The sequence below is a fragment of the Pelophylax lessonae genome, assembly GCF_965119305.1.
Source record: "Pelophylax lessonae genome assembly, chromosome: 1".
In the NCBI taxonomy this organism is placed as follows: Eukaryota; Metazoa; Chordata; class Amphibia; order Anura; family Ranidae; genus Pelophylax; species Pelophylax lessonae.
Window position 1 is genome coordinate 391,689,669 of NC_138768.1, and position 15,375 is coordinate 391,705,043.

The 15,375-nt window shown below is 39.2% G+C and overlaps 1 protein-coding gene across 3 annotated transcripts in view; it reads right to left on the reverse strand.

Moving 5' to 3' along the window:
• The window catches only part of FREM1 (FRAS1 related extracellular matrix 1), a 226,311-nt gene that overhangs the window by 187,385 nt on the left and 23,551 nt on the right, over window positions 1-15,375 (reverse strand). For all 3 annotated transcript variants that reach the window (XR_014225512.1, XM_082264047.1, XM_082264046.1), the window contains exon 2: window positions 1,453-1,931. Coding sequence is in view for 2 of the 3 variants with exons in the window: in XM_082264047.1 (XP_082120173.1) it covers window positions 1,453-1,692 (240 nt within the window). In the remaining variant the exon portion in view is untranslated. The remainder of the gene's footprint in view (window positions 1-1,452; window positions 1,932-15,375) is intronic.

Consider the following 15,375-nt stretch of genomic DNA (forward strand, 5'->3'; position numbering starts at 1 on the left):
GCAATCAAATGGGCTTGTTCAAATATTTTGCTTCAATCAGCATTGCAGCCAATCAGCTGCAGTGCTGATCAGTGTATTTTGATGGCAGTGGAGTCCCACTGTCAAAATACAATAACACAGCTGGGAGGATTCCCCCATCCACTTCAATTGTGTGGATGGGGGAATTCATTTGGTTTTTGCGATCAGCCCATGATCAAGAACAACTGATTACTGTATGGGCAGCTTAAATCTGCAATTATTTTCAATTCCAAATGCCCAAAACATACAACAATTGCCCTTGGCAATAAAAACTAGACTAAATTTAGGGAGTATTTCCCTAAATAACTCAGTGGGGTTGATTTACTAAAACTGAAGAGTGCAAAATCTGGTGCAGCTTAGCATAGTAGCCAATAAGCTTCTAACTTCAGCTTGTTCAATTAGGCTTTGACAAAAAAAACTGGAAGTTAAATGGTTTCTATGCAGAGCTGCACCAGATTTTGCACTCGCCAGTTTTAGTAAATCAACCTCAGTATCCCTTAAATATTTAGGGCTTAATTATCTTCAGATAAAGATTACCGCAACCTAACCTGCCCAGTAATCACCATTCAATGTATTATTGTTTAAAATAAGTGAAGTCTTTGTTGTTAATATTTTACTGCAAATTTTTTGAAATAAATTGTTCAACCTATGGATTTGTGTTTCATACATATACATACATTCATTAGGGTGATGTGTAACATTTATTTCAATTCAATTACTTTATAGTCTTTGGATAACGTTTCCTCTGCCATTCTCTTTAAATTGTTTCTTTTCAATTTTTTCCTCACTACACTATTCTTTTTTTATGCATTTGTAAAATTGTTTGTCTTTAATTGCCTAATAAAAGCTAATTTGGAAACCATAGGTTACAGTATAAACTCTCTTCTTACATTCTTGTACACTGTTGACATGAATAGCTGTCTTGATTTTTAGTTGAATTTAGCCGGTACTGTGAGTTAGACACCTTTGCCAGACTTGCAAAGCCAAGTCGTGACGTCACTTTCCTCCACTGCAGATAAGTAATACAACTTGGTCACAGACTTGTCTCTAAGCTGCTATCTAGAGAGTAAAACTTAATTGCAGCACCAATGAAGTCATCACTTTACTCGACTTGCTCTTCCCCTTCCGTCATCTAACTCCTGGAATTGCATTGATAGTACCATGCACTGTAGGGGAGCCTGAATGGCTAACCCTACTGATTCTTCTTACCTGTGCAGAAGAATACAGAACACTAACAAAATCAGATAAATTACCTGTACTAGTTGTATAAAAAAATAAATTTGATTACATTTGATGACTATAATTCTGGATTAGGTATTAACCCTATTTACCTGGAGTTCAGATTTAAAGTGAATCCTGTACCCTAAAAGCAGCATGGTGGATTAAATCTGTAAAGCAACAGTTTGAAACTCATATATTGTAACAAGAATGTACCTGTGGAGACAGCTTTCCGACCCTTTGTGTTATGGGTTCATTAACAATGACTTCCACTTTGCAGGCATCTTTCTCTTTGGGAATGGAGAATTGTAGATCTTCTTCTGATAGGTAGGCGCTTTGTCCTTTCATCACTGTGATCCCATTATTTACTTTGATAAAAGATGAGTTCAGATACCTTAAAGTCACCAGTATTAGAGCAAATGAGGGATATAAGTGACATCTCCAACAGGGATTCATTTTATCTCTGGTAATATGTGTCCAACATCCAGTGCCTTCATTAAAAGGCTTTTCTTCTTTCAGGATTATTTTACACTGTCCGGCGCTGGCGATTGTTCAGTCATCTGCCCAACATCAAGAGCTGTCTCTTCTTCCAAAATCTGTACAACGGGCTCTTTCAAGGACTTATGGAGCTTTAATAAAACTCGATGAAGAATCCTGACAACGCTGCACATTAATATGCTTCTGATTTTCTAATCCTGCAAAATGAGAGGATGCAAGAAGGACATTTACTGAAAACTGACTAACAGAAACCATATCAAGAAAAATCATGCCATGGACATAGAGGCTTTCTGTATGTGTAGGTTTTCTATTTCTTTATTTGTATTTTTAGTTCTATTGGTTATACTACATTGAGCTGTGTCTTTTTTCAACCTGACTAACTATGTAAATATGATTGACATTAGTTAATGGGCAATAGCTTTCCCCTCTGTTGTATCTCTTAGCACTAACAAACAGTATAGAGGTGCAAAAGATTTGTTTAGGCCTTTAGCATGGCACAAAAACTTCACAGGGTTTACCTTACCTAGCTTCCACCTTAGTATAGTGTTTACTATTAAATTACATGTGATATTTAAAGAGACCCTGTCACCAACTAACTAAATTGCAGTAAAAGTAGAGAAAAAAAGTGGGTTAAATGCTTACTTGCAGTGTTTTTCCTTCCTTTTTATTCACTAGCAATGTGCCTTTGAACCTACTAGAAAATTTGAAGACACTGGCATGAATCCATTTCCAAGCACAGCCATCTCCCTCCTTGCGTATAATAGCCCCCTCCTCTTCTAGGAATGTTTAATTATTCTCTAGTAGAGGTGAATGTGGATGATTCGCCAACCAATTACTGCACCACATCTCGCATGAGTTAAACAAGTTTGGAGAGAAACATTTGGGATTTTTCAGGTGCTCTGCATTAATCCACACTTAATTCATAAAAAAATAATCATTTATTTAAACATCACTAAAATTGAATAAATATGAAATATATGTACACTTGAATTTAAATTCATATGAATCCTGGTTTACATGGTTATGTTTTGATGGCAAAATCCTGAAATGTTTCGCCCTATATCTTCAGAATATATTTTTTCCGCTACTGGTCATAATATTCCTGTATTATTTAATATTCTCCTTGAGTAGATTACGTGAAGGTTTTCTACTACCATCCAACCAAAATGGATTATGTAGGGCCACAGGGGATATTTAAAGACCTATTAAATGTAATACAAGTAAAGACCACACTGGGGCCGAGAATCCTCACAGATTATGTAGAATCCACAGGCAGTAAGCTAGGTAAATGCAGTAGGAAGAGATTCAATAATAATCTCAGCCAATGACCGACATTACTATCAATATAGATACTATATTATGACCACTGAAGATCATAAAGGCTAATTCAATCAGCACTGCCCTCTGCTGTTAGTAATACAACGTCCCCTGTGTGGATCCCAAATGTTTCTCTCCAAGCTTGTTTAATTATTCTCTATGCTAGCCCAGCTCTTGTGCTCCTCCCTTCCTCCTTTTATAGCCTGTTATATAGCAGTCAAGGGAGGAATGAAGGGGATTACTATAGAGTATCACTTGAGCTACAGCTCTGAGTCTGCGGGGGCTGCTGACATCACATCCAATATGGTGGTATCCAGCAGTGATCTCAGGGCTTTTGCCTGTCTACACAATAGATACATTTACAGGTAATTAATTTGCATAAAACACATTAAATGAACATATAGACTTATGGAAAGATTTATGTTGAAATGTAAGATCTGATGCCAGGGTCTGTTTGAATTATTATCAAGCTATTTAGTAAATACAGTGTGTAATTAGAAGTGAACTGATATTACAGAAAGGTGCATACACAATTAGTGCAGTTTTCCATTTGAGTTGACATCTTTTTGAATGTTAGGATTGGAAAACAACAAGCATTCAACTAGATATTGTGACCTTGTTATCAAAATAAATAATAAGTGCAGAAACTAATCAGAGCCAACATATGCTTTTCATTGCTTAATAGTTTTTATGGGGCCCAGAATCCTCCAGACTAGGCTGAAATTGTCTCAGCTGTTACAATATCCAGTACGTCACTTCTCTGATGGCTGGTAAAGTACTCTACTGGATAGTGGCACACGGGGTATACCCAATCTCCAACATCAAAGTCAAGCTGCATCTTCTATATAAAGGGGGGTGGCCATTTCCAGGATTAGCACAGAAGTCAATTTAGAAAGAAAAAAAGTAAGAGCAGGCAATGTATATTGCAAACTGTTAAGATTTCATGTGAGCAACTTTACTTAAATGTAAATGTACAGTGAATACACTGAAATTGTTACAAATGTCCAAATTAGACAATAAACATTATAAATGTGGACTTTTAAATAACTTGCCTACATCTGTCCTTAAAACAAAAATACACATCATGAAGCAAGTGGTGACTGGTGAGACAGACTTTCATCTCCAAAAGTGGAGCTAAGGTGAGAAGATCTTACAAGTTACTACTTCCTCAAGTGCCTAAAGCTATATTTTAATTGGCATGGTAATGACCTTTCATTGAGCCATGGGAAGGATCCTTTGTTGTGAAAAATAACTATAATTAAGTACTCTTAAAAGATATGCCTCTTTGGATGAAGAGCTATAACTTAGCAGGAACACACTCATGTTGAGAAGTAAATAGATAAACACAGCAATGTAGATGTTCTGCAAACCAGATTTTACTGGGGAATTAGCTTAAAATATGCATTTTATAATGCACGCTAAACTAATATTACAATGTCCTAATAATGCTTAATGCATGATAAAGTTTGAAACACAAAATCATAAATTATAATATAATAATAATACATTGTACTCAATAATAAATTCAAACCAAAAACACTGAAATGTGTACAAACAAGGGGTGCAATATTACTAGTCACTGTAATAATGGTTTAGTAAAGATCTCGGGTGTGAAAGATTTAGAAAACATGGGATTGCACAAAGTCCGATGTCACAATGGGGACAATAAAATCTGGTTTCCTTTCTTATTTTCCTTTCACTGTCATCTCTCTTTGAGCAACAAACCACGCACATCCTTGTAGGTGCTGACTTTTTCTCAGTTGGTGGGATGTAGTCCATGAAGTGACAGCCAGTCAGGTGTTCGGGGTTGACAACGCCTAGGACGGCGTCCAGATATATTCCCAGCCATTGATGGTGTTTGGTGATTCAGAAAGATATGTTCGGAAACTTTCCAAATAAAGTGCGAATGAATCACAGGCTTGTCACTCTTTTTTTTGAGCAGAATAAAGGCAGTCCACAAGCATTGCTCAAGAAGATGTCTGAAGATCTTCTTATAGTACTTATTTTGCTGTTTCCTCATTGCTGGGTAGAATGTCATTGCTTGGTCGGCTCTGTCGACACCTCCCATGTTGTTGTAGTCTATCACTACTTGTGGCTTCATGACTTCTTTCCCACCTTTCATGCGTACCATAACAGTGGAGGTATTATGCACTGTACTCATTAGGCACACATCTTTCTTGTCCTGTCATTGCAGTGCCATCATTTTGCCTTTCTGCCAGGCAACCATTTCTCCTGTTTTGAGCTTCTTTTTGCCAAACATTGGTGGAATGTCACGCCGGTTAGCCCTCGGCATCGGTTTTGTTTTGCAATAGAACCTCAAAGTTCAGGAGATGTATAAAAGTTGTTAGTTGTTACACAATAGCCCTGATTTAGCAATGGCTCAATTAGTGAAAGAACAGAAAATGTTGCCATTCCATAATTGCTGTATTTTTGATTTAATTTTGTTCCTTTTCCAGTGTATATCACTGAATTCCAAATGTAACCAGTTGACGATTTGCATAGCATGTAGGATTTACGCCAAATCGTGCCCTCTTTGATGCAATGTATTGCACCCAGCTGAGCCTTCCCTTGTAGGCCACTAGACTTTCATCTATGCTGATGTTTCTTTCTGGCACATAACTCCGTTGGAAGTTCTGTAGAATCATTTGATATACTTCCCAAATTTTCTTTAGTTTTGGTGCAGGATGAGTAGTTTCATCAAATTCTTCATTGTTTTCAAAGTGGAGATATTTCATTATGAGGGAGAATCTGTACTCTGACATGACCGTGCCAAAGAATGGACTGGCAAGTAATGTATTGGTTGTTCCAGAGGCGTAACTAGAACCTTCAGGGCCCTGATGCAAGAAACCATGAAGGGCCCCCCAGACCCCTGGCCGGGGGCCCTTACCTTCAAGCCCAGGGCTCTTCCCACTAATCCTGGGGCTCTTTACACTCATTGCATGGCCTTTTATTACGGTCCCGCAGCAGGATTCTTTCACAAGTTCTGCAGTGGGCCCCCTTCCTGCAATCTTGTGGGCCCACTTCCTGCAATCTTGGGGCTTCCCCACAGTGGTGCAATGCCAGGGTCCGGTCGCAAGTGTGACCTTTGCGATCCTGGAAGTTCACCCACTGGTTTGCTACCGGGCCCCCTGGAGCATGGGGCCCGGTAGCGATTGCAACCCCTGCAACCCCTGTAGTTACGCCCCTGGGTTGTTCAATATCACTTCTTCACTTTCCCCACCACTCCCTGAAGAATTATTAGGCCCAGAAATTTCCAAATGTCATCTTGGGTTACTGGTTCCCACTTTCTGCATCTTGAAAACTTCTGATGTGTAGCCAATTGTTGCTCTTTGTACTGGTTTGTCTCGGTAACTATTTTTTCAATAACCCCATCGGTTAGAAATAATTTAGGTATGCCAAGGGGTTGCCATGGTCAACATCAACTTTCATACCAGGTGCTCCAGTAAATGGGAATCTTGGGGGTGCTGCCTGATCCGTACCACAGTCAGTGGTTACCAGGAAGTGTAGACAGCCAGACCTCAATGCATTTCGCCGTCATATGGCGTCATCAGGAAATCCCTATGACGTCATATCCGGTACTTAGTGGAACGCACACGGGCCGGCTGATCGCGAAGGGGGAGACAGACTCAGTGTGTTCGCATGTGGGATGCATTACTATGCTATCTGAGCTGGTGCTGGTCCAGGGACCATTCATGTAAGCTGCCAACTATTAGTCTTTTTGTTAGGAGATTGTTTTTAATAAATAGGGTTGCACTTTTATTCTATTTCTTGCCTTTTGTGTACATGATACTGGCCATTAGAGAGGAATGGTATACTGGAGTAGATGATGCTATTGTGTGAAGGATCTTCAGACGGCTAGGGTAATCCCATACCAGATAAGGCTCTGTGGTCTTTTGGACCTGGGGAGTTCGGTGAGCATTTGCATTTTTAATTTTCCATTTTTGGTGGAGCACAACATGATTATGAAGAAATATGCATGATATTGGTTGTGGCACCATTTATTATTATCGTTAAATGGACTGTTTTTACATTTATCAGCACTATTCATTTGTATGTTTGTAGTAGATTTGATTATCACATCAAATTTTCTTTAGTCACATGGCTTTAACACCACTATTGAGTCGCATTATATTTTATTTCACATATACACTACCATTCAAAAGTTTGGGGTCACTTAGAAATGTCCTTATTTTTGAAAGTAAAGCACTGTTTTTTTCAATGAAGATAACATTAAATTAATCAGAAATACAGTCTAGACATTGTTTTTGTGGTAAATGACTATTCTAGCTGGAAATGGCTAATTTTTAATGGAATATCTACATAGGTGTACAGAGGCCCATTTCCAGCAACCATCACTCCTGTGTTCTAATGGTACATTGTGTTAGCTAATCATGTTAAAAGGCTAACTGATGATTACAAAACCTTTGTGCAATGATGTTAGAACAGCTAAAAACTGTTGTGCTGATTAGAGAAGCTAAAAAATTGGCCTTCCTTTGAGCTAGTTGAGTATCTGGAGCATCAGCATTTGTGCATTCAATTATACTCTCAAAATGGCCAGAAAAAGAGAACTTTCTTTTGAAACTCGACAGTCTATTCTCGTTCTGAGGATTGAAGGCTATTCAATGCGAAAAATTGCCAAGAAGATTTCCTACAATGGTGTGTACTACTCCCTTCAGCGAGCAGCACAAACAGGCTGTGACCAGAATAGAAAGAGAAGTGGAAGGCCTCATGCACAACTAAGCAAGAGGGCAAGTACATTAGAGTCTCTAGTTTGAGAAATAGACTCCTCACAGGTCCTCAACTAGCAGCTTCATTAAATGGTACCCGCAAAATGCCAGTCTCAACGTCCACTGTGAAGAGGCGAGTCCGGGATGCTGGCCTTCTAGGCAGAGTGGCAAAGAAAAAGTAATATCTGAGACTGGCCAATAAAAAGAAAATATTAGGATGGCGAAAGAACACAGACATTGGACAAAGGAAGATTGAAAAAAAGTGTAATGGACAGACGAATCTAAGTTTGAGGTGTTTGGATCACACAGAAGAACATTTGTGAGACGCAGAACAAGTGAACAGATGCTGGAGAAGTTCCTGACACCATCTGTCAAGCATGGTGGAGGTAATGTGATGGTCTGGGGCTGCTTTGATGCTGGTAAAGTCTGAGATTTGTACAAGGTAAAAGGGATTTTTAAAGAGAAAGGCTATCACTCCATTTTGCAACGCCATGCCATACCCAGAGAACAGCACTTGATTGGAGCCAATTTCCTCCTACAACAGGACATTGACCCAAAGCACACCTCCAAAGTATGCAAGAACTATTTAGGGAAGAAGCAGTCAGCTTGTATTCTGTCTGTAATGGAGTAGCCAGTGCAGTCACCAGATCTCAACCCTATGCTGTTGTGGGGGCAGCTTGACCGCATGGTACGTAAGAAGTGCCCATGAAGCCAATCCAACTTGTGGGAGGTGCTTCAGGAAGCGTGGGGTGAAATTTCTTCAGATTACCTCAACAAATTGACAACTAGAATGCCAAAGGTCTGCAAGGCTGTAATTGCTGCAAATGGAGAATTCTTTGATGAAAGCAAAGTTTGAAGGACAAAATTATTATTTAAAAAAAAAATCATTATTTCTAACTTCATCAATGTCTTGACTATATTTTCTATTCATTTTGCAACTCATTTGATGAATAAAAGTGTGAGTTTTCATGGAAACATGAAATTGTCTGGGTGACCCCAAACTTTTGAACAGTAGTGTACATATTTTTTCTACAATGTGATTCACATTAAAAGGGGCAGCAGTGGGTGATTATTTTGGTTGGGTTGGCACCTTCAATAGGTTACACTACTCCATAAAAATGTACAGTTTATAGACACTAGAAAGTGAAAGAAAAATGTATAAAATGACATTTTTAAAATATATTTAAATTTATTTAAATAATGAAAAATTATAATTTAAAGGTTTGAATCATATGATGCACTAATGTGAATGTGCATAGGTACATGTTAGTATGCATGGGCATTTTTTGTTTTGGATGGGGTTTAGGTTGGGGCTATGGTGAATAATAGTAATGCTTATGTAGCACATACTGTAAGTGTCCATACTCTTTTGGGTTCTTTAACCACTTGTCGACTGCCTAACGTAGATCTACGTCGGCAGTCAGCCCCTCACAGGCAAAGCGACGTAAGTCTACGTCGCTAGCCTGTGAGGCTCTGGGGAGCGAGCGCGCGCCGCCGGAGGCGCGCTCCCTCTCCTGCACGTTCACGGACCCCCCCCCCCCCGCGCGTGTGCCCGGCGGACCCGATGTCCGCCGGGCACTCGCGATCGTCCGTTAGAGCGGGAGAAAGGCAGGCGGCTAATGTAAACACAGCCGCCTGTCATTCTCCCCTGTGTAAGAATGGAGATCACATGGTTCTACTATGTAGGACCTTTGATCTCTGTTCTTACACAAGTAGCCACATCCAATCACAGTTAGAAACACGCCCCTAGGGACACACTTAACCCCTCCCTCTCCAATAAAGTTAACCCCTTCCTTCCCAGTGTCATTTTTACAGTAACAGTGCATATGTATAGCACTGATTACTGTAGTAATGTCACTGGTAACCCCAAAAGTGTCAAAAATGTCAGTCAAGGGTCCGATCTGTCCGCCGCAATGTCGCAGTCCTGCAAAAAAAAATCACAGATCGCCGCCATTACTCATTAAAAAAAAAAACAACAAAAATTACAAAAATCTTTGCCTTAGTTAGTAAACGCAATAACTTTTGCGCAAACCAATCAAAATACGCTTTTTGCGATTTTTTTTACCACAAATATGTAGCAGAAAACAAATTGACCTAAAATGTTAAAAAATTTTGATTTTTTTTTTTTTTTGGGAATTTCATAAAAAAATGCGAAAAATATTATTTTTGCAAAATTGATGCTCTTTTTTGTTTATAGCACATGATCAAAAAATCGCACAGGTGATCAAATACCACCAAAAGAAAGCTCTGTTTGTGGGAAAAAAAAGGATGTGAAATTAGTTTAGGTACAGCGTCGCACGACCGCGCAATTGTCCGTTAAATCAACGCAGTGCCGAATCGCAAAATAGGCCCTGGTCAGGAAGGGGGTAAAATCTTCCGGGGCTTAAGTGGTTAAAAAAGGCAAATAGGCTGTTCAATTTGCAAGTGAGTTTTCCCTTTGTAAAGAAAATTTTCCCTACCTTAGTAAATGAGGTGAAGCTCTGCTGACTTCCATCATCCAAACATGTGTAAGCAAAAATATATTTTTTTTTAATGTTTTGCTTGAACTTCATCGGGTATTCTTTGCAAAGTGAATTTTCACCTCATAAACCAAGCAAATTTATTTGCAAAGTAAGCATTTTCTTGCAAAATGAACAGCCTATTTGCATTTAGCAAATTAATCCCCTTATGTAAATCATTGAGTAGTGGTAACAAAAGAACTTTGAATCAAAGCTACCTTAATATAATCTTCATCTTTGTCAGAATTAGTGCCCAACATTGTTGTCAATGGTAAAAGCCAAAAACTGGCAAAGTGGTAGTTAGAGTTTACAAGGAATTCAGGCTTGCATAATCTCAATTAGGCCCAGATTAGTGTAGATTTAGCAACTAGTTTAATCCAACATTTGCCAATAGAGATGTACCTGTAAGGTACTAACCACCAAAACTGGTAACCGTGGTAATGGATGATCTGCCTTTAATGCGCAAAAGAGAATCAAGTCGCAAGTGACTAATCCAACACATCAAGCTACTTAGCTGAATACTGTTCTGTTATTGGGTAACCCGATAATAAAATGGTCCTGGTTTGTACTTGAGTGAGAGGACTTATAATTTATAGGATGATAACATTTGTTTATTGTATGTAGCTTTATTTTTATTTCAATCTGGCCCTAATATTTTGCTTCCTTTGGTTTGATTTCTATTTTACTTCCTAATAACCAACCAAAAAAAAGTGAAGGGTTTGAAAAAATTGGTGAAAGCCAGAAGTATCTTCTAGAAAGGACCACCTCATATTTTTCCGAGAACAAAAAAATAAAACTTTAGTGCAAACCTATGCTTTTCGTCCTCTACAGCAACATACACTCACCTTTGTTTCACTCTTCCACTATTGCTCCTTTCAACTGCTGTGATCGAAGAATGGAAGTCTTGTGTAAGCTTCAAGTCACTCAAGTTAGAGCTTATACAGAACTTCCTATGTTAAAAAAATCATAAAGCACAAATGCTGTTACATGAGAGGAAGGGGAGTAGGTTTCTTGCTCCTCTGTACTTGCAGGTACCAGATATATTCTTTGTTTTCTGGGACTTAACAGAGTTGTCAGAAAGTGAAGGAAAGATGTTATTTAGTGGTCAAGCACTAAAGCAATACTGTTGCTTTACCCTCCATGGGCAAAGCTATAAGGAAATCACCGTAATAACTTTTGATATGCAGCATGAAGTTGCCAAACCTACATCAATAGCGCCTAGGTAGTTGGAAGGGTTAAATCTATTGCTGTATTTTCTTGAGCTAAGGCAAGGATAATAAACTTAGAATTCATTCTACAACATATTATTAAAAAATGCATAGGTGGGAATCAGGCCTTAACTTACTCAACAACAAATCGGCCACAAAAAAAATGTAAAACACATGAAAAAGCACATGAAAAACAAGTGCCAAAACGCATAATGCACTGCAAAAAACACTGCAGAAATGGATCAAAAGCAAACTGAATAGGTGTGAACCAGGCCTTATTGCCATAGTGTCTGCATCTACTGTATATATTTCAGTGAGGGTTTGCAATAAAGCTCATGTTCTGATTGTAGAGAATATGTATGTAGTACCTCTCTGACACTTCAAAGGAAGCATAGCACCTCCAGAGACAGGAATGGTCTAGCATTGCACCTCAGGGCTGAGTTCATGGCTAAAATGGGGGAACCGAGAAAGGATATTGGGTCCCAGTTACTTTTGTCTATTTAATGTTTTATTGCAAAAAAAGTTAAGAAGGTTAAGATTAGGGGTCCCAGGTACCATAGCAGATCCCTTACAGACTCTCCAGATCCATGTCTAGCCTAACCTCCCTGGCGATATTCCCGAGTGTGGCTCGGGGTTAATATACAGTGCCAAAAGCGGTAACCCTGAGCCACACTCGGGATTACCCCACAATTAGACTTACCTTCCACTGCGATCCTCCCCCGCCGTCCTCCAGCCATTTTCCCGCTGTCCTCCTGCTGTGTGCTCAGCCAATGCCAGCACCTGTCTTCCGGTTCCCTTCCTTGCGAGCGATGTGACGCAGGGGGGGTGGAACCAGCGGGAGATTAAAGAAAAATAAAAGAAATTACATGATATAGTGTAATCTGTTAGGATTACAACTTTGTATCGTGCCATTTCACCACAGGTTTTCACCTAGTGGCTTTTCCAGTGTCCTGCCTGTACTTTTTGTGGTTCTCTGTGCCTGGAAAATTGAGAACGTCAATGACGTCCAAAAAGCATTCCTTTAGCTCAAATGCTCTTTTTGGCGAACTGGAAAACAGCGATGGTGAATTGGAATTTTTTGAAGAACTGAGCGATAGCGATTCGTGGGAAAATTCATCATCAGGTACTAAAAGTGGCGGCAGCGATGATTCTGCGGCTGAGCTCAGTGATGTGCGAACTTGGTGCTCTAATGACTGTGGTACGGATCAGGCAGTGCCCCCAAGATTCCCATTTACTGGAGCAACTGGTATGAAAGTTGACGTTGACTATGACAACCCCTTGGCACACCTACAATTATTTCTGACCGATGAGGTTACTGAAAAAATCGGTGTAAAGAGCAACAATGCGCTGCGCATCGGAAGTTTGCACGATGCAGAAAGTGGGAATCAGTGACCAAAGATGACATTTGGAAATTTCTGGGCCTAATAATTCTTCAGGGAGTGGTGGGGAAACCCCTGCAGAAGTGGTATTGCACAACCAACACATTACTTGCCACTTCATTCTTTGGCACGGTCATGTCAGAGTACAAATTCTCCCTCATAATGAAATACCACCACTTTGAAAACAATTAAGAATTTGATGAGATTTATTATTATTATATTATATATTATAATTTATGATTTCATGTTTCAAACTTTATCATACCCGGGTTGTCTACTAAACTCTTGTTTGGACAGATTTAAGTGAGTTATTCCTAAGAATTATAGGCCTAAAATATAAAACAACATATTTCCATGCAAAAGAATGTACCACTTTTAGCACAAAAATTCTGACATAATCAGACCACCATGGAGGTTAACAGAGTCAGAATCTTTATGTCACTTCCCTGGCACAGCTTCCACCAGACCAGGCAGAACAGCTTCAGGGCCACTTCAGCACATGTTAGGCTCCAAACTGGGCTATTAGACCCAGCAGAGTTATTTTATTTTCAGGTACTTATATAGCGCTGTCAATTTACGCAGTGCTTTACATATACATTGTACATTCACATCAGTCCCTGCCCTCAAGGAGCTTACAATCTAAGGTCCCTATCTCACATACATACACAGTAGGGCCAATTTTTTTTTATATATACAGGATCCAACCTAACAGCATGTCTTTGGAGTGTGGGAGGAAACCAGAGTACCCGGAGGAAACCCACGCAGGCACTGGGAGAGCATGCAAACTCCAGGAAGGTAGTGTCGTGGTTGGGATTCGAACCAGCGACTCTCTTGCTGCTAGGTGAAAGTGCTAACCACTACACCACTGTGCCGCCCAACCAGCAGCACCTCTCTATGCCTCACCCCAGGGAAAGAGAGCACATGCCCTGTCCCAAATATTTATATCACCCCCAGCATGCAACAGTGGCCTGAAATTCCTACTGGATTGGCTGAATAAAATCGAAATATTCATAAGTTAGTTTTCTTTGTGAAATCTCATTCTATGACCAGTGAAACCAGTGGCATTTAATCACAAGCCAAATTAAGCTTAGGGAAAAACCAGGTGAAAAACTATACAAGCTAACTACAGCCTAGCCAAAAACTAAATTGACATAGTAGCCCCTGTGTAGCGTAAGGGGGCTGGCTACATGTAAATATTTACCATTATCAGTTATCGTTTTCTGCATTTCAGTAATGGGATTGAACAATGCAAGCAGGTTTTGCATCTTGTTTAATTATTATTTTTTACATAAACACCATTTGTAAAGATGAGTCTGAGCCTCCAGTTTAGCCACCATCATGTATATCAATTGTCATGAGTAAAATGTTCATCCGAGTCCTGCCTTATCCATGGAAATATAACTTCACTGGTTTTACTTCTGTAAAACACGATGTTTTGTGTGGTATTTTGTAAAGAGAATGCAGTATTTTAAAAGCAAATTGCTATTTCACAGAAAACCTTTTTCTGAATGCTCATATTTCCCTACCCTAAAGCCCATTTTTCATGGCAATAGAAGAGATAGAGTGTGTTCTTTCCCATGACTAACTCGCTCAGTATGGGATAAAATTAGCCAAACAATCAGGAATTCAAGAAGAGATTAAGATCTTAATTCTGACAATACATTTGCCTTGATAACCTCAGCTCTTTACATTTAATGTCTTCCAGATGTTGAAAACTGGGTGGCATTAAAAAGAAAATGGAAATAAGCAGTATTTGCCTAAATGATTGGTCATATATAGTTGGACTTATTGTTTTAGAGCTTTGGGCTGTACTTTTACTTTTGCATGCTGTAGTTAGGCACAATACAAAAAAAAAAAAATAAATAAATAAGATAAAGTTGACTTTGGATCATTGTTACAGCAGAGATCCAAAGCCTGAAAAATAGCAGTATTGAGAACTGTTTAGAAAGCATCATGTCACAAATTTGTGAGCGTCAGCCCAAAAAAAGACAGTAAAAAGCATATGTCAACCCAAAGCAATTTTTTTTACTTTTTCATAGAGTATAGAAGGCTTGTCCCTTTATTTTCTGTGTCTAACTCGGGAGATTTCTATTTAATCCCTGTCATGAAAGCGCGACTAGAGTAAAAGAAAAATTCTCCAAAGTAAACAGAATTCTTCATCTTAGAGAGTTGTCACTTGAACAGGTGTCCCTATCAGAGGGTTTTCCTTCACTGTTTGCTCTAAAGGCAATGAGGAAATAAACAGCAATAAAAACCTGAGTATGTAAGTGGCACTAGCTCTTCTGTGTATAATTTGCAAGTGACCCATTGTTCTGCTTCCAGAAGGATATTAAGTTGTTTTGCTTGCAATATCTGATTTGACCACAAGATGGAGCCAGTGGTAAATTTACGGAAACTAGAAACTGTTCACCTTTAACAAATGTTCCCATCATTCTTCAGTCTAAAGAAGAGAAACAGGTGCATCCTGGGAACTCAGACTCCAACTAATGTCTCGTTTCCACTGAACAGTACA